Here is a 19,304-nt window from a genome sequence, read left to right as displayed (position 1 = left end):
CCTTGGTCATCAAAGCTCTCATCAGTTTATCACCCGTGGTACATCAGATTCCCATACACCGCTGTCCAACAAGTACAAATTAAGAGGGACTTTCATGCCGTGGCTGGACTGCCAATCATAATTGGAGCACGAGACACATATACGCATCAAAGCACCCGTGCTGTCGTGGAGCGCACTGAGCTGAAGGCCAGGTGGGTGCCAGATTTGCGCAATATTGCCATGATGAACGAGGGTCTCCACCTGAACCAGCCCAGGCAGACAAGAAGCTGTGGTGCCAGAATACCCCCCTCATGGACCACCCCATCAAAGTGCCATCATGATGAGGCAACAACTGATTGCACGGCTTTAGTTGCAGTCATCGAGCGCCTGCCCATGGCGAGACGTTTTTTTTTAAGCCATTTTCATATCAAACCATTTATTTTTTTATTTCGCTGACATGGTATTAACAGCACTCGTAATTGCTTCCCATTTCTTCACTTTAGCAGGTCCCGTCCACTGCTTACACTGCTAAAAATGACAGATTTTTCTTTTTGGATCTCTGAAAGCAGAACTTTAATCTCAGAGCCCTTATTCTCATGACTCAACACTCAACACTTCCTGGCACAGCAGCGAGGAAGCACAGCCTTATATGGTATTATTTTGGGCGTGGAGTATGCAAATCTACTATCCTCGTGCACGTGAACTTAAGATACGCACAGGTGTGATTCATCATTTACGCAGGTCGTTTACACACTTTTTCCGAAGTTAAGAGCGTTTGTTGAATCTGACGTGGCGTGTTCGTACGAGACCTTCTTACGAAAAAAGTAAGAGAAATTTAGAATAAAAATACGAAAATGTTCTTGCATGAGGCCCATTGATTTCATGTCCTGCTGCGTGTGACTTGTCGACTTCTAGTGTCGTTGCGTGACTGCATGATTTGCTTCCTCGTGAGATCGATTTAGCCTCACATTTCCTTTTAGAATTGACAGGTGTAACTCAGAATCTATTGTTCCATGTGAGCCTTCCTTACCCAGCTGCTGCAAAACGGGCTCCAACCATGATAGTACCACCGCCATGTTTTACAGCAAAGATAGGGTTCCTAAACTAGAAGACGATGTGTTCCTTCTTCCAAATATGACACTTTTCATTAAACCCAAAACATTCCATTTTGATCTGATTTCTTTGTTTGAACATTTTTCCAGTGATCTTTTAACTGGTTCCCATTATATTTGACTGTGGACAGTAGATGCTTCGCTGGGTCTCTGTGACACAGCTTGCTCTTGGACCAATCGTTGTTGGGGGACCACACTTGGGGAGGGTAACAATAGTTCAGAATTTGACCTACATAACTCTTTTTCTGAGATGTTTGACTATGATATTGATAGAACTTCATTCACTGAGTAACACAGAGCATTCATTCACACACTCGCTGACTGAAAACACCTGATTCTAATTCCACCCTCTAATAAACTGCTTATCCTGGAGATTCAGATACTTTTGCTTCTGAAGAATATGTTACAATGGCTCATTTTCCTTGATTTAAAAAAACTAGAATAGTTGGTCAACATTGTTTAGTTTGGTGAAGTGTGTGTTTCCAATCTGAAGACGTTTAAAGTCATATTTGCATAAAAAACACAAAAAAAGGGTTCACAAACATTCAAGTGCCACTGGAAGTAATAGTTATTACAAACTGTTAAAGCGGCAGATCTGTCCTTTTCAGTGAAAAGAAATGTGTCACGTTGTGTTCGAAGGCAAAGTACATGTTCTTGCTTGTCTTTGGGGTTTGGCTTCTTAGGGGGAAACTCTTGCATAAGAGCACTGAGCTTGAGTCATCAGATGACATACTTACAGCTGTCTTGTTCTGCCGCAGTGTCCTACGATGTTTACGGCCCATTAACTGTCGTACTTTTTCCAGCTAGATTTTTGAAGCTTTGATATTTGGCTGACCGTTTTCCAGACTCTTGATTTTTCTTCATCTTCAGTCTTGTTTATGTTTCATATTTGATGCCAGTCATTAACTATTAGTTGAGTGCCCATGAAATAATGTCCCCCTGCACCTTCTCCTGCTGACTGTTCTTCTGCCATTCAGCTGTTAGTTTGCATTGAACACACACTGACTGTTTTGCGTGCCACTGGCTGCTCAGCTGTTGTATTGTTATCTCATGACTTCAGTTAGTGCTCTTAGACTCTCACCTGACAAAGTTCAGCGAAGCACAATCAGTCCTGGGTTTTCTTTCTCCCCTACTACACATTTTCCTGATAACATGCTATTTTGCAATTATGATGCATCCTGTGATTTCAATATTTGTGCCAGATAAGTTTGGACTCAAGCTTTATAGAGCAGCTTTGTAATGCTGAGCAATAATACCACTATCTTCTGTCAGATGCTGCCATCTACTGGTGAGGTTGGATATTGTTTTCATTCTTTAGCTTTTTGAAAGACTTCCGAGACAATCTACAAAACAAACTCTCTTCGTATGGAAATTCACTGACGTTTACTTTCCCGGAAAGCATATTGTGCTACTGTATGTGTGTATTGTTTGTAATGGAAAAATTAAGTCACACTCAGAGCTGTGTGCTTATTTGACAAAATAAAACTAGTTGGACGTGAGAGTTGGAATTTAGTAGATTTTTATTTTTCCGAAGTGATTGGAAATGTTACAGCCAGACAAATACTTGCAAGCGAGATCAACTTATAGAATGTCTTATCTGGAAAAGAATCATACATTTGAGTTCCCACCTGATGACCCCAATGACATGTTGGTCAGCACTGCTCACTGATCTATATAGGGAGTATAGGGAATAATTCACTGAGTCTGGTCCATTTTTCCTTTAGCACAAATTTCTTGTGTTTACCTTAAATCCAAATCTAGCCTAGCTAGTGACTGTTGTGAATAGGGCAGCTGACAACAAGGGAAAGACCATGTGACAGATTGGAAAGACAGCTGACAGGAGGTAAAGACCCCAAAGGTGCTGCCATGGGCTAGCAATCCACGGTAGCGGTACCGAGGCCTAGCAGCTTTGCTACAACCAGCATAAGCTACAAGTAGATTAAAGAGAATACCCCTAGAGTCAGCGAGAGCAGGGGCGGAAGATGACTCACAGGCAGACTACATGGCAACTGACACTGGAACGAACATGACTCTGAGGTGGATACGCGACTCAGTGAAGGATAGGGGCATGGGCCTATTCTCTAGGGCTAGAACTGGCCAGAATAGTTCTCAGAGGAAAGAGAGCGTAGTTGGACAAAATAAAAGTGGTAGACTAGAGGGAAGTAAGCTTCAGGTTTGTCCTTGTGGCTGGCAGAAAGTAACATCAGTTAGAGGCCTTAAAATGCATCAGGGAAGAAAGAGATGTGTGGTAAAGGAAGGGCAGTGTGGCCGCATCGATCAGTACTTTTTAGGAAGTCAATCGAGTAGGTCGGATGAAGTCCAGCGGCAGGTAGAAAATCACAGTCCGAAGGATATCAATAACACAGCTATGGAGGTGGACGAAGAGGTTCTAACAAGGGATGCAGCTGATACTGAGGTGAATAGCCCAGTTATAGAGAGAAATATGGAGCAGAAAGCTAGAGTTAAGTGGCTTAGGGCAAATAGTAACAAAGAATGGGAGGCAGTCAATAAAGATTTGTCGATAATATTGGGTAGATTAGGAGGAAATGCAAGCGATAGGCTGGAGAAGATGGGAGATATAATTTACTCCTATGGTGTACAAAGATTTGGGGTGCAAGATAGAAAGAGGGTTGAAAGAGTACATTTAGTTAAGTCTAGACGGCAAAAAGAGATGGAGAAATTGGTTAAGGAAAGAAGAAATTTAAGAAAGTGGAAAAGAGCTACAGAAGAAGAGAGAGAGGGAATTAATGTTTTGCAGGAAGACTTGAGAGGCAGGCTAGCAATACTCAGAAGGGCTGAATGTCTTAGGAAAAAGAGAAAGAAGAAAGAATATGTAAGGACGGCATTTTACAGGGACCCGTTCAAGTTTGTTAAAGGATTGTTTAACCAGGAAAAGGGAGGGCAGCTTAAGGCAACAAAGTCAGAGGTGGAAGAGTAAATACATATGCAGATCTTGAGCAGCGTAGAGTAGTAGGCCTTCCACCTGACATGCCACCATTAGGAGAGATAGCTCATAAGATGGATGTTAGAGCACCTAGGTGGAAAGAGGTTGAAGAGGTAGTCAGGCATGCAAAGGCTTCGTCGGCCCCAGGGCCAAACGGCGTCCCCTACCCGGTTTATAAAAGTGCACCTGATATCCTAAAGTTTTTGTGGAGGCAATTAAGAATAGTTTGGGAGAAACAGGTTATTCCTAGAGCATGGCGTAGGGCACGAGGCGTTCTTATTCCAAAAGAGAAAGAGTCCTCGGACCTGAGTCAGTTCCGGATGATCTCTCTCCTAAATGTAGAGGGGAAGATTTTCTTTAGTGTAGTTGCACTGAGATTAGCTAGTTATTTAGAAAGGAATAGCTTAATAGATACTACTGTGCAGAAGGCAGGAATACCAGGTTCCGCAGGGTGTTTAGAGCACACTAGCTTGATTTGGCATCAGATTCAGACAGCCAAGACTGAGAAAAAAAGACTTGCATGTTATATTTCTGGATTTGGTTCAGTGCCACATAGCCTTATTTGGAAAGCATTTGAGTATTTTAGAGTGCCTGTAGTAGTTGTTAACTTAGTAAGAGCATATTTTCAGGATATTAGACTCTGCCTAAGTACAGCAGGTTTCACAACAGGTTGGCAGAGGTTAGAAATAGGCATTATGGCAGGGTGTACAATTTCTCCATTAGCATTTACAATGGCCATGGAGATAATTATTAGAGCTTTCAAGTGGGTTGTAGGAGAGAGACGTCAGGATGGCATGCGCCTTAAACCAATTAGAGCATACATGGATGATATGACGTTAGTGACTACAACAGTGCCATGTATGAAGAGAATACTTGAGACTTAACAAAAATCTAAAGTGGGCTGGTATGAAAATAATACATACTAAGTCTAGAAGTATCTCAATAAGTAGAGGGGAATTAAGTGATAGAAAGTCCATCTATTGCAGAAAAAATGGAAAGATTAGTTAGTTTTTATATCAGGAAGTGGCTAGGTGTTCCTAGATGCTTAAGTACTGTGGCACTGTATGGGAAAGGCATACTCCAGCTCCCAGTATCTAGTCTAGTAGAGGAGTTTAAATGTACTAAAGTTAGGACAGAGCTCCTGTTAGCTGGGAGTAAAGATGTGGTCGTTAGTAAGGTGGTTCCAAACCCAACCAAGGGGAGGAAGTGGAATCCAAGAATGGCTTGGAGTTTGTTGTGTTACCTTAAAACGATTCAAAATAAATTTTTCAGTATCTTCTGTCTATGTTTTTAAAAATATTTGATAGAAATTCTGTAAAAATTGTAGCTTTTTAGTTTCACCCCATTTATTGTATGTTGATCTTTTCCCTATTTATTTCGGGATATTATATTAAATTATACCCTACATATTTATTCTATACCCTAAATAAAATGGAGAATATCTTATTCCATATAAGAACATGAAAAATATTTTTCTAATTGATCAGAATTTCCCCATATCTTTGCTTCTAATTATCCTTTTATATGGTTTATCTGTCCAACTTTTATGTTCATTTTCTTTCTATGAGAACATGACATTTTTAGAACGTAAATGTGTACGAGGAAAATCCACAAAAAGACGCTTCTGCTGGAAGAACGTGGAGGAATCATAGAATGGGCATCAGAAGAGCGACTGATGAAAAAAAAAGAAGAAAAAAAGTTGGTTGGGAATCCAGGAGGATAATGACAAGCTGAGACAGAAGTCAATAAAGTCCTAGAAAAAAGTGAAAAAGAGGAATCAGAATGTTTTTACATTTATTATGTTGGTTAATTCTTTATACTTGTCATGATATTAAATAATCAAATAAATGATGAATTGTGTTTAAGGAGAGATTTTGACGTGGAACATTCTGTAGCTCAATCATGTAAAAAAAAAGGACAGAGCTGAGATTAGAGGTCAACAAATGGAACAACTCTGATGTCATGGAGGGAAGACCGAGAGCTCACTGAGAGCTGCGTTACTATTTCACAAGAAGTCAAGCATTTCTTCTTTGCATCTTATTGAAGAGCAGAAGTTTTATGAGCCGATCAAAAACTAGACTGGAATAATAAAATGTATTCATATTTTTATAAGTAAAAATGGAACTCTTAATGGTTACAAAAAGAGAGGGGTGCAAGCTCTGATGAATATATCTGTGATATTTTGAAGAGTGGCATGTTTTGATCAACTCCCTCCAGTTGTGATGATTGTTGTCAATAGCGGAAAACTATCACTCCTCCTAGATAGAATCAGATATACTTTATGAATAGATGTTTTTTGTACATCTATTCATAAACAACAACGTGTACATTTCTTTCATCATCAAAATAACCCAAAGTGGGGTGGTTGGTGACGTAGTGGCTTAAGCTTCCTGTCTCTCTTCAACTGTCCTGTCCATCAAAAGCCCAAAAACATTGTATAGAAAAAAATAAATCCAAAGTTTACCTGTGATATTATGAAGAGGGACATGTTTCCACTGATTTCCTTCAGTCATCATTTTGATCATCATCGGAGAACTGCTACTGCCCCCGGATTGAAATAAATAATCTCTGTAAATAGCTGATTATCCAGGTGGAATTAAATTAAAATTAAAATCTTACCTGGAATCAAATCCTTTAAATGTTTCCAGTCAATTTATGGAAGTCTCTTTACAGTTTACGAATCTGTAATAAAAAGTTGAATAAAATCTGAAATAAATTCCTTTGAAAAGGTCAAAGACTGAAGTTGAAGATCTCATTCAGGAAATAAACCATTTTGACAGAACTTGTGTTAGATCTCATCCTGAAAATTAACCACTTTCACAGATTTAGTTCTTTTTTAAATGAGCAGAGTGTGTGTGTTATTGTAGAAACAATGTCTGCAGAAACTGCAGATTAGCTCCAAACAGAAAATCATCAGTTTACCTTAGTGTGAAATATTTTCATTATTATTCCAGTGGAAAAGGTTTTCCTCACCTGTTGAAATCCACAAAACCAGTGTCATCAAAGCTGGGATTTAGGTCACAATTTGACAGAAGTATGGTGTTGAAAATAAGCTGCAGTGTGTACAGATCATTTTGAGTTCAAGTGTGTAATTGCAACAGCTAAGTTGAAGTGTTGAGTTGCAGAGACTGACCAACATTCTGGAACATCTCTGTGACCACACAGAAGGAATACAGTAAATCAGAAGACATGAGAGAACATTCTAGATTCCACGTGTGGACATTCTATCATCAGTTTGATTTAACTGAGACTTTCTTCCTTGCTTTTCCTGGTGCACACGTCACTATTAACAGTGCTAAATGTATTTGATCATTTATATGTGGCGAAAACTTCTACCTCCACTTCTACTTCTACGGCAGCTTCCACTGCCAGGTCTCCTGAGCCCAGCTGCACCTCCACCTGTGCGCCAGCTTCCACCATCAGGCATCCTGAGCCCAGCTGCACCTCCACCTGTGCGCCAGCTTCCACCATCAGGCATCCTGAGCCCAGCTGCACCTCCACCTGTCCGGCAGCTTCCACCATCAGGCATCCTGAGCCCAGCTGCACCTCCACCTGTGCGGCAGCTTCCACCATCAGGCATCCTGAGCCCAGCTGCACCTCCACCTGTGCGGCAGCTTCCACCATCAGGCATCCTGAGCCCAGCTGCACCTCCACCTGTCCGGCAGCTTCCACCATCAGGCATCCTGAGCCCAGCTGCACCTCCACCTGTCCGGCAGCTTCCACCATCAGGCATCCTGAGCCCAGCTGCACCTCCACCTGTCCGGCAGCTTCCACCATCAGGCATCCTGAGCCCAGCTGCACCTCCACCTGTGCGGCAGCTTCCACCATCAGGCATCCTGAGCCCAGCTGCACCTCCACCTGTGCGGCAGCTTCCACTATCAGGCATCCTGAGCCCAGCTGCACCTCCACCTGTCCGGCAGCTTCCACCATCAGGCATCCTGAGCCCAGCTGCACCTCCACCTGTCCGGCAGCTTCCACCATCAGGCATCCTGAGCCCAGCTGCACCTCCACCTGTGCGGCAGCTTCCACCATCAGGCATCCTGAGCCCAGCTGCACCTCCACCTGTCCGGCAGCTTCCACCATCAGGCATCCTGAGCCCAGCTGCACCTCCACCTGTGCGGCAGCTTCCACCATCAGGCATCCTGAGCCCAGCTACACCTCCACCTGTCCGGCAGCTTCCACTATCAGGCATCCTGAGCCCAGCTACACCTCCACCTGTGCGGCAGCTTCCACTGTCAGTTCTCCTGAGCCCAGCTACACCTCCACCTGTGCGGCAGCTTCCACCATCAGGCATCCTGAGCCCAGCTGCACCTCCACCTGTGCGGCAGCTTCCACCATCAGGCATCCTGAGCCCAGCTACACCTCCACCTGTCCGGCAGCTTCCACTATCAGGCATCCTGAGCCCAGCTACACCTCCACCTGTGCGGCAGCTTCCACTGCCAGGTCTCCTGAGCCCAGCTGCACCTCCACCTGTGCGGCAGCTTCCACTATCAGGCATCCTGAGCCCAGCTGCACCTCCACCTGTCCGGCAGCTTCCACTATCAGGCATCCTGAGCCCAGCTACACCTCCACCTGTGCGGCAGCTTCCACTGCCAGGTCTCCTGAGCCCAGCTGCACCTCCACCTGTGCGGCAGCTTCCACTATCAGGCATCCTGAGCCCAGCTACACCTCCACCTGTCCGGCAGCTTCCACCATCAGGCATCCTGAGCCCAGCTGCACCTCCACCTGTCCGGCAGCTTCCACCATCAGGCATCCTGAGCCCAGCTGCACCTCCACCTGTCCGGCAGCTTCCACCATCAGGCATCCTGAGCCCAGCTGCACCTCCACCTGTGCGGCAGCTTCCACCATCAGGTCTCCTGAGCCCAGCTGCACCTCCACCTGTGCGGCAGCTTCCACCATCAGGCATCCTGAGCCTAGCTGCACCTCCACCTGTCCGGCAGCTTCCACCATCAGGCATCCTGAGCCCAGCTGCACCTCCACCTGTCCGGCAGCTTCCACCATCAGGCATCCTGAGCCTAGCTGCACCTCCACCTGTCCGGCAGCTTCCACCATCAGGCATCCTGAGCCCAGCTACACCTCCACCTGTGCGGCAGCTTCCACTGCCAGGTCTCCTGAGCCCAGCTGCACCTCCACCTGTGCGGCAGCTTCCACCATCAGGTCTCCTGAGCCCAGCTGCACCTTCACATCTATGGCTGCTCCCACTGCCTGGCCTCCTCAGTCCAGCTGCACCTCCACCTCTGCATCAACTCCCGCCACTAGCCCTCCTCTGTCCAGCTGCAACCCCACCCCCACCCCCATCTCTATGATTGATAGCAACATCACTCCTCACATCCCTCCACTACAACCTCTGTGTCTAACTATAGAGGAGGTTGGAGCTGAGCTCAGGAGACTTAAGTCAGGGAGGGCTTCAGGCCCAGATGGAGTCTGTCCAAGGCTTCTGAGGGACTGTGCTGGTCAACTAGCAGTCCCTCTTCAGAGGCTCTTCAATATGAGCATTCAGATGGAAAAAGTCCAGATGCTGTGGAAAACTTCTTGTCTCATATAAGTGCTCAAATTAGGGTGATGATTACATGACGGTGGCTTTGACATCTCATATCATGAAGACCTTGGAGAGACTCCTTGTTCGTCGCATGAGATTGCAGGTTGCTGAGGCTCTTGATCCCCTCCAGTTTGCCTACCAGAAACACATAGGAGTGGAAGACGCGATTCTGTACATGTTGCATCGGGCATATGCTTATCTGGATGTGCCTGGTTCATATGTGAGAATCATGTTCTTTGACTTCTCCAGTGCCTTCAACACCATACAGCCTCCCATACTGAAAGACAAGCTGCTCGGTATGGGTGTGGCCCCCTCCCTGACATCATGGATTATAGACTATTTGTCTGCCAGACCACAGTATGTCAGGATGGGGAAATGTGTTTCTGGAACACTGGAATGCAGTACTGGGGCTCCGCAGGGTACTGTTTTGGCTCCTTTTCTTTTCACCCTGTACACATCAGACTTCAGGTACAACTCAGAGTCCTGCCACATACAGAAGTATTCTGGTGATACGGCTGTTGTGGCATGTGTGCATGGTGAACTGGAGAGGGAGTACAGGGACCTTGTGGAGGCCTTATCTGACTGGACCAAAAATAACTGTTTGCTACTGAACACCACCAAGACCAAAGAGTTGGTGGTGGACTTCAGGAGATCTAAAACCCCATACCAGTCAGTCTGCATTGATGGAGGGGAGATAGAGACTGTTCATAACTGCAAATACCTGGGGGTGGTGCTGGATAATAAACTGGAGTGGTCTGCCAACATAGAAGCAGTTTACAGGAGGGGCCAGAGCCGTCTCTTCTACCTGAGACGGCTCTGGTCCTTCAATGTCTGCAGTGAAATCAAGTTGAAGATCTCATCCTGAAAATGAAACGTTCTGACAGATTTATCATCGTATCATCATATCATGTGCATCAACGTATCATCACTGGAGAACTGTTACTCCCCCTGGATTTAATCAAATCATCTCTGTAAATAGTTGATTTTCCAGGTGGAATTGAATGAAAATGAAAATCTTACTCGGGTGTTCGGCTTCTGTGGTTGGATCCTGCCATTTCCCTTATGGGATTTCTTTGAAATTCCTGAATCTCATGATATTATGTGTCATTAAATGATGAAATCCCTTAATACTTTGCAATTTCATGTCGTGTTACAGCCTTTAATTACTGAATCTCTCCAACTTTGCCTCTGAATATTTGGAGATGCCTGAGATGCTGTTTTTTTGTTTGTTTGTTTGTTTTTTTTTAACAGCACTTGAGCTGTTGCCAATTAGGTTTTTTTTTCCAGACCTCAGATTTTTTTTGTGTGTTAATGGGTGTGATCTGAACTGTTTGTAGATCAAAATCTATGGAACCAAACTGCACAACCTTTTTACATTGGAGTTGAGTGAAGAAGTGTCAGGAACTGGAAGAACTCAATCTGTGTTCCCGATTTAATTTATTTTAAACTAATTACAGCACGACTATTCTGGCTGAGTAAATGAACGAACACTTTGATAACGACCAAGTCCCAACCTCATAGACATATAATACATAGTCTATCACCTATCAAGGATACCTGCTTGATATCAAGTAGATGTTAAGTAGGCCTGCATTACATTGGTGGTGAGTGGTTGAAAGGAACTTTGAAACAAACAACGTACTCTCTGACTCCAACCAAACCCAAAGAAAATATGTGGCTTTCTTTGAATGCTTGAATTTAAGTTTTTATTCTGGTTCCTTAATAATGTCAAAAAAGGATCTTCAAAATAATGTAGTGCTCCAGTTTCAGTCAGTCCTCCCGCCAACTCTTGTGCTCCAGAATGTCAAACATGCAGCTTATCTTAACAACACAAAAACACACCTTGATCCTTTTAAAATTCGCAGCAAACAGCAATAATTTGCTCAACTAACGCTGACACGCATCTTAGGTCATATGACCCGGATCACATGATATTCGAGCCACTAAAACCCGCCCCTTGTTTGTGATTGGACGACACTCTCCTTCGCCAAACTGTGATTGGTCTGCGGAGGACATCAGTAATTATTTCACATGTGTTGTTTTTTATTTAACCAGTGATTTGAAGTCATGTTCAGTCGTGTACCTTGGATGTAGTTTGACTCTTTTGTTCTCTAGTATTTAGAGCACATTGTCGAAACTATGCAGCGTTTGTATACTGTAGCCGTACTTTTGTTGGCTGCCTATGGTAAGAGACAATATTTATTTTTCCACAGCTTGAATCCAGTCGGCGAACGTTACAAGCTGTTATCGCAGCTAGCAATCAGAGCTATTGTTAAACAAAAAACGTTTGGAATTAGCAACGTTACCGTCCAAATAGATAAACAATGGCCTCACACGTGGTTTCACTGCCAAGCCGTGTTAACCTAAATTTAAAAGCTCATTTTCAAGAAAACCACACACCCACTAAAATATGGCTGATGCTACATTCCACAGTATTGACCAAAGCCTTAATTTAAGTTTGTTGAGTGTTCGCTACGGTTGGTGCTAAATGACGTAGCCTCAGTAACGTAAAACAAGGTATTGTCTCTTATTTTGAACGACATTGTCCAGTGGAACTGCCTCTGCTATACGTGTGAGGAACAGGGAGCAACACGTCTACAAAATTACCATTTAAAAAATTAAACTTTACAGTTGACACTATAGAGAAAATGGCTCTAACGTGTTTTTACATTAAGATAGTGTCAGTGTTGAAGAAAGGCGAATGCATTCATTGTTTAAAAAACACGTTTACATTGTATTATTTCAAGCCACATAACTGTTACACTACTAATAAATGTGCATTTTTCTCGAAAATAATATTGAAACACTTTCCACCTTTTTTTTTCAGGTACAGAGGGGAAAGCCTTCCCTTCCCTTCCTGATTTTGGGAAGGCCTACCACGTCAAAGGTAAGCTGTTAAATGGCAGGTGATTGCGCTGTGTGCTCTTTGTGGTTGGATTTATGCCTCTCGTTGTCATTGCAGGTGTCATTTCTCTGCCCTACGCTGAGATCGTGGAGCCATTTGAAGCCTGGTTTGACCTAGCCGCAAAGTCCAGTCGAATAGACTACTACCATGGTGAGAAACCTCTCGCCTCGTGGCCACTTCTCTTAAACGTGCCTCTGTCATTTCTGTAATGGCTGAGATAAGTGTTTCCAAACTGACCTCCTGCTGTGTCATAGAAAAGTGGGCAGACTGCAACTTTATCATGTGAACAGGAAGTTAAAAGGGAGACATAAGCACTTTTTGTGGAGTCAATCTGCCAACTCTGTTTTTTTAAATTTTTTTTATTAAATATCCTGATTACAGCTGGGGAAAAAATAAAGATTCCCCATCATAGTGGCTGAGATTACAAATGTATGAGGATTAAAAAAAAAAAAAAAAAACTTCTGTACTATGAAACCTAAGAATAAAATGACGAGGCTACTCTGTACAGGAAATCTATATGAAACTAATAAGAAGGCAAAATGGCGACAAATGGAGCAAGAATGATTAGATATGTAGTGTTTTGATCAGATATAGACTGCACATTCCATCAGTTTCTACTGCCCTAAAACAATGAGGCAGCAGAAAGTGTCCCTCCTTTTGGTGAATTTTATGTGTAAAGTAATGGTAGCACACAGCACCCTTTTACATGTCACTTCAAAAGAAATAGAATTATTGTGTTGGTGTTTAAACATGTTGGTCTGAATTTACCAAAATCTACCAAAAAGTTCTCAAAACCAGACTAGCACACCCTCATAAGGCTGTTAGGGCCTGACTCGCTCAACTAGAGAAAAGGTGCTTTATACATACTGCAGAGTTCCATACGTTTGCATTTTGTATTCCCCTCCTGTGCACATAAACTTTGGACAAGGAGGGTGGTCCCAATTTATTGGCCAGCACTGTAACTGTGCTCCACTCATCTGTTCATTTACTGTACTGACTGTCTAAGGTATTGGGAATTATAAGTATGAGGTTATTAGGTGCCAGAGATGTCTGACTTTAACATCCTTTTTTTTTTCTATCAACAGGTCAGGTCTCTACTTACCAGTTAGGGTCGCAGCAGCAGTTTGGTGTTTCTTACAAAATCACCCCTGAGACCACCGAGGTGGAGCAAAATGTGATGAAGTGCTTCCAGGTGAACGGAACCAAGGACGAAGCAGTCACACCGCAGGCGTCGCTGCCAGATGTGCAGGGCTTCCAGGTGTGTGTGCGACTGAATAATTTTAACTTCCAGTCTTTGCTGTTTTGGGTGATGTGTTGACAGAGATGCAATACAATATTCCTAAGTATGTTTTCATTTGTGTAGAATAGCGTGAAAATTCCATCAGCTTGAATCTGATCGCCATGTTGCTACTGTTTCTGCTTGGAAGTGGAGAATGAGGTGGAGTTTACTCAGAAAGTTGCAGTCTGCAACTTTGCTGCTGAATGATGTCCATCCTACACTCTGAACCTTTATGATTAGTCTAAGACTACCAGTTGTTGCTGACCTTTAGCATTGTTACCCGCATGGTAACAAGTCGGACTCTAAAATATTTTACTCTAGAGAAAAAGAGATGGTGAACAGCTTGCAGTGTGGCTACATATTCTAAATGTAACCGTTTGCTGCTTCTTAGGGTATCAGATGTCGCACTGCTGTTGCTGCAGTGGGACTGCATATTAATGCTAAATGTGCACTTGCCTCCACCAAGGAGTTGTAGCAGAGCCTGTTCAGAAATGAGATGCTCTGCTCCAGTGGTTTCCTCCATCTGTGTTGCATGGTTCCCTCAGACTTGACACGCCTGATTAGGAGCCCGGCAGGAGGTCCGGGGTCTGTTAATTCCAGTGGGACACGTGAACGCAGATTCTGCTCACTTCTCCCCCCCCCCCCCAGTCTCAAAATTAAATATTGGACCCCTCTTAGCTGCAAGTCTTCTGAACCTTCCCACTCTAATTTTTTATTTTTTAGACCCAGTGATCGGGTGGAAATGATCTCTCTTGTCTCACTAGCACTCTCTTGCAGGATTTGAATAAGAAGAATACTTGGCAACATAAAACTTGGATACATAAAGTTTTCTTTATTTTATGTATAAAATGATAGTGATTGTCCACATTTGCTTTTATCCATACATATAACGTACACAACACTTTCATACCATTAGCACAGCTTGAAAAAGCCATCTACTTGGTATAGAAGACTTTTGGTTAAAGTTGCGTCTTTCTTTCAGTCATTGTACTGAACACTCAGGTTTCCCACTTTCTTCTCATGTCACTTTATTGTTTACCCCTGTAGTTCCTGAGAATGGAGTATTTTGGGGGTTCCCTGTGTGAGGTTTGGCAGATTGTGACCACTGTGGGTTTCAAGAAGAACACCTACACGCTGTGGGTGACCAATTCAGAAAAAGGTGCGGATGGCAAAAAAGGTACGGCCACTCCCCTCCATTATGAGATGATGGGATACAACACACTGCTGGGCTCCCATTACGACAAGTACCTCGTGGACTACAAGGAGTTCGGCATTCATTTGGACCCCAAAGTCTTCTTACTGCCTGAGGGTTTGTGTACCAGCTGTAAATTTAACCGCTCATTTCAGAACAATCAAAGGGATTTAAAGGTTTGTGTTTGTTTTCCTACAGGAATGAGCTGTGGAGGCTTTCCAGGTCCAGGAGTGGAGCACCACATGCTGGCTAACCCAATGAAAGATCTCATCCACACCTCAGCTTCTGGCCACTCACAGAGGATGTTCAACCATTTCAAGGAGAAGTTTCAGCGTCAGTACAGCGACAAAAAGGAACATGAGAAAAGGGAGCATGCTTTTGTACATAATCTCCGGTGAGTGGAATGTTTCATGCTTAACTGCGTTACTTTAGCACTAGTATTTCATATTGACATTATTAGTAGCAGGTCAGGATGGATTTAGGTCTCTGACTTTTCTTGTTGCTGCAGGTATGTCCACTCCAAGAACAGAGCTGGGCTGTCCTTCAGCCTGGCTCTGAACTCCCTGTCAGATCGCACCATGTTGGAGCTGGCATCTATGAGGGGAAGAAAACATGGAAAAACCCCAAACAAAGGGCTCCCCTTCCCCTTTAAACTTTATGAAGGGCTGAAAGTACCCGAGTCACTCGACTGGAGGCTGTACGGTGCGTGTAAGCCTGAAGTGTTTACCAGAGGTGCATCGGTCTGACAGGACATCCAGTTTTTATCTTCAATCTGCCCTTCCAGGTGCTGTGACGCCAGTGAAGGACCAGGCCATCTGCGGTTCCTGCTGGAGCTTTGCAACCACTGGAGCAGTAGAGGGCGCTCTCTTCTTAAAGGTGAAAAGAAAAGACGGCTAGCATCACCGTCACTGGCTCCATTCCAGTGTTTTCCACTGATGGGGCTGGTTCCTTATTCTCTTTGAAGCCACAGATGTTCCACACGGTGCCTCATCTGTCCATCTTTTGGTTTATTGTCATTGCAATTATGCTAAGCAACTTGGACAAAAACCACAAGGGGATATTATTGCAAAGAGTCGACGCAAAAACACATGACTGAAACGTTATTGAAGTTAAATGAGTTATACACAGCGACAACAGCACGCAGAATGGAAAACAAATAGCTCCATTTCAATAAAATGAATGAATAAGATCAGGACTACAGATGAAAACTAGCCTTTGGTTAACTCTGGCATGTTACAGATGTACTGTTAAAAATAAAATTGAAGACAAAAAAAATGATTACCCCACAGCAAAGTGAGTATGAAAGAATAAATTGTTGCAGAAATTAGGATCAGCGTGGCAGAAGTATATTTTGTCATGCCTTTGTATAATCAGACGGTCTGTATTTCTTCAGCTTAGTTACATCATTTGTATGTTGCTGCTTATTATAAGAAAGGCGCCTTTCTTATGCCCTGAAGGGGAGAAGAGTCGTCCTCCCCTTTAGGGCCGGGGGACGTCCACGACATGATTCATTGTGCAAATTTCAACACTCGTTGGTCAGACTTGACATTGAGCGTGAATAAATGAAGCTGAGTGAATGTCGGCTCCAGCCTGCTTCTGTCGCACAGAGGCCAGAGCTCAAAGACATTCCTTCTCCCGTTACCCAGCAACATGGTCCAAACATAGGACTGGTTTATTATGGGATTCGATGGCACCCTGTTGAAGTGACCAAATTCTTCAACTCTTGGGACGAGCACAACACACGATGGCTTCTCCTGCTCAGGTCCGGGGGTGGAAGAAGGCATTCTTTACTTAAATAAAATAGTCCAAACCTAACGGAGTCAGAGCGTATTAAAAGTGCTCATCGCGGAGAATCTTCTTTTATAAAGTGACTGTTTGATAAATTAATTTAACATTGCTGCAGTGGTGCATCTGGCAAAGCTGGGTTGGTATAAACTGAAAGTTTAATGTAAATCAACATATTAAACCTTTTGAGATGTGTGTTTTGTTTTGTTTTTTTTTGGGGTGAAAGACTTGTCAAAAACAATGAGCCACGGATCAAGGGCTCAGTAAGTGACCTGTTCTGTAAGTACTCCTAATTGTTTTGCAGTGACTGCAAGAACAGTCTAATTTGTCTGGAAGTACTGTTGTGAGGCCCCCAGCAGTCCGTCTTTGTACATTTGCCAGGATGCGGCGCATCAGCAGGAAGCGACCTGCGCAAATCAGCAACCCCCTCCGTCCCTGCAGGCAGGTTCATAAACAGAGCCACTCCCTGGGGGCCAGCTTTAAATTTACCTCTTCATGATCTCACAGCATCTGCCTAGCAACCCGTAGATAACAGCTGGCGCAGAAATGCTCATTATGAACTTCACAGTTCCCATCTCAGCCCATGTATACATACCTCAGTCTGTTTTGTTATGTTTTCTTTGTCTCTCATTTCTTCCCTCCTGACCCGTCAAAATCCATGTCTTGATCGTATGATGTGTTTTGTGGAGTTCTGAGTTTAGTTTTGGTCATGAGTCTTTTGTTAGTGCTATAAAACGTCGGAGCTATGGCACCATGTTTTAGAGTTTTGATTCTTGCAGAACTGTACGGGTTGCTAAAAAGTTTTTTATATTTTGGCTTTCAGACGGGCTTCCTGCAGGTTCTGTCTCAGCAGATGCTGGTTGATTGTTCCTGGGGTTTTGGCAATAACGGCTGTGATGGAGGGGAGGAGTGGAGGGCGTACGAGTGGATTATGAAACACGGAGGCATCGCTACAACAGAAACCTATGGTGCCTATATGGGAATGGTGAGATCATATTGCTTTGATGGAGTTATAACTTTTCAAACAAGCAAGCTGCTGTTAAAATGTGTCATAATGGTTGAAATGAAACACCTTTTGAGGTGTTGGAGGAAGTTGACAGCTCATTTGCCATTTTAACCAGGGCATAAATACTCAGTGTGACATGTTTAAACCACTACCAGACTTCAAATTCTTCAAATGTGATTTCCGCTGTTTGCTCTGACTGCTTTTCAACAGGCCCAGTCATGTTAAAACAGAGCTGTAAAACTGTATATACTGTTAATGCCACCTTTAAAGTTGAAAAAAGTTAGTTTATTTTGTTATTGTTGTAACATTGTTATTTTGTCCCTCAACAGAACGGGTTATGCCATGTCAACTCATCCCAGCTTACAGCACGTATCCAGAGCTACACTAATGTCACATCTGGCAGTGCAGAGGCCCTCAAGCTGGCTCTCTTCAAAAACGGGCCAGCAGCCATCAGTATCGACGCCTCACATCGGTCGTTCGTTTTCTACAGCCATGGGGTCTACTACGAACCTGCCTGTGGTGGGTTTTCCTCAAACTGGTGCTCGGACTTGTTACACCGCCCCTCTCCATAAACCTGACTCCTCCTTCTTGTTTTTCAGGTAGTACCGCAGATGATTTGGACCACGCTGTGCTCGCAGTGGGATACGGCACCCTGAATGGGGAGCCGTACTGGTTGGTAAAGAACTCTTGGTCCACCTACTGGGGCAACGACGGATACATCCTCATGTCTATGAAGAATAACAACTGTGGCGTCACCACTGATGCTACATATGTTACGTTGGCATAGACGTTGCTTGTGTTCCTAATGATATTCACTTTAAGCCACTTTGTGAGTGCCTGGTCCTAAACTGACACGTCAGGGATGTTTTTGTGATTTTTATTTTTTGTGGTGGTGGTGTTGTGTGTAGTGCTCATGAGTAGTCTTACCTGCTGTAGATGGTGCTCGGAGTGCTCTGTTTGGAGATATTGTTGATATTTACAATGCATCGCTTCTGCCTCGCAGTTACTTGGACTCGGTCGGCCTAACTCTGTCCATGGTGTTGCAAAGCAGACGGTCTTTGAACAGACCATGAACAAACAACTGCAGCTCTTGCTCAGACTGCTTGAATTTTTCATTTTTATGTTAAAAATGTGTTCTTCAGAAGATCCCATTGTGAGCAGCTTTAACTCGCCCATCAGGAAAGCTTCTGATTCTCCTAACTAAAGGCGCTCCGAGACTCGTCTACTCGTACGAACTCCACACAACCCCACCACTTTTTTTTTTTTTTTCTTTCTTTATCCCTTTTTCAACATGTGAAGATGCAGTTACTGCGTCTGGATCGACTGCCTGGTAATATTGTTAAATATCGCTGCTTAGATGCTGCACAACTTGCACACAGAAATATCTCCACCATCTCATACACGTTTATTTCTGGAGGCACCAAGGCACAACGCCTCCATTTCAGTTGGGCAATTTTGTGACACAATTTCTTTTCTTTTCTTCAAAAGTCATTCATTTACAGTGACATCTCTGCTTAACTCTGAAAAGACCACATGCTGTAGCCAGCAGTAAAGCATGCTTTC

The 19,304-nt window shown here is 43.7% G+C and overlaps 1 protein-coding gene across 1 annotated transcript; it reads left to right on the top strand.

Annotated features, from left to right (window-relative positions):
- The first annotated feature begins 11,644 nt into the window (after positions 1 to 11,644).
- LOC142367091 (digestive cysteine proteinase 1) lies at positions 11,645 to 18,780 on the top strand. Its single transcript, XM_075449008.1, has 11 exons — positions 11,645 to 11,759; positions 12,402 to 12,461; positions 12,537 to 12,629; positions 13,565 to 13,737; positions 14,806 to 15,067; positions 15,149 to 15,344; positions 15,459 to 15,652; positions 15,735 to 15,826; positions 17,559 to 17,720; positions 18,071 to 18,260; positions 18,341 to 18,780. The coding sequence occupies exons 1-11, from the start codon at positions 11,714 to 11,716 to the stop codon at positions 18,526 to 18,528; spliced, it is 1,656 nt and encodes a 551-aa protein (XP_075305123.1). The 5' UTR covers positions 11,645 to 11,713; the 3' UTR covers positions 18,529 to 18,780.
- The last annotated feature ends 524 nt before the right edge of the window (positions 18,781 to 19,304 follow it).

The sequence above is a fragment of the Odontesthes bonariensis genome, chromosome 18 (assembly GCF_027942865.1).
Source record: "Odontesthes bonariensis isolate fOdoBon6 chromosome 18, fOdoBon6.hap1, whole genome shotgun sequence".
NCBI classification, from domain to species: Eukaryota; Metazoa; Chordata; class Actinopteri; order Atheriniformes; family Atherinopsidae; genus Odontesthes; species Odontesthes bonariensis.
The sequence above is the reverse complement of the archived record's forward strand: the minus strand, read 5'-3'. Positions and strand labels throughout refer to the sequence as shown.

Bases quoted from the DNA above. Each gene is read 5' to 3' on its own strand.
- LOC142367091 (XM_075449008.1), top strand. From the start codon at position 11,714: ATGCAGCGTTTGTATACTGTAGCCGTACTTTTGTTGGCTGCCTATG. The intron at 12,630-13,564 runs GTGAGAAACCTC...TTCTATCAACAG, and splicing joins TCGAATAGACTACTACCATG to GTCAGGTCTCTACTTACCAG. The intron at 18,261-18,340 runs GTGGGTTTTCCT...CTTGTTTTTCAG, and splicing joins CTACTACGAACCTGCCTGTG to GTAGTACCGCAGATGATTTG.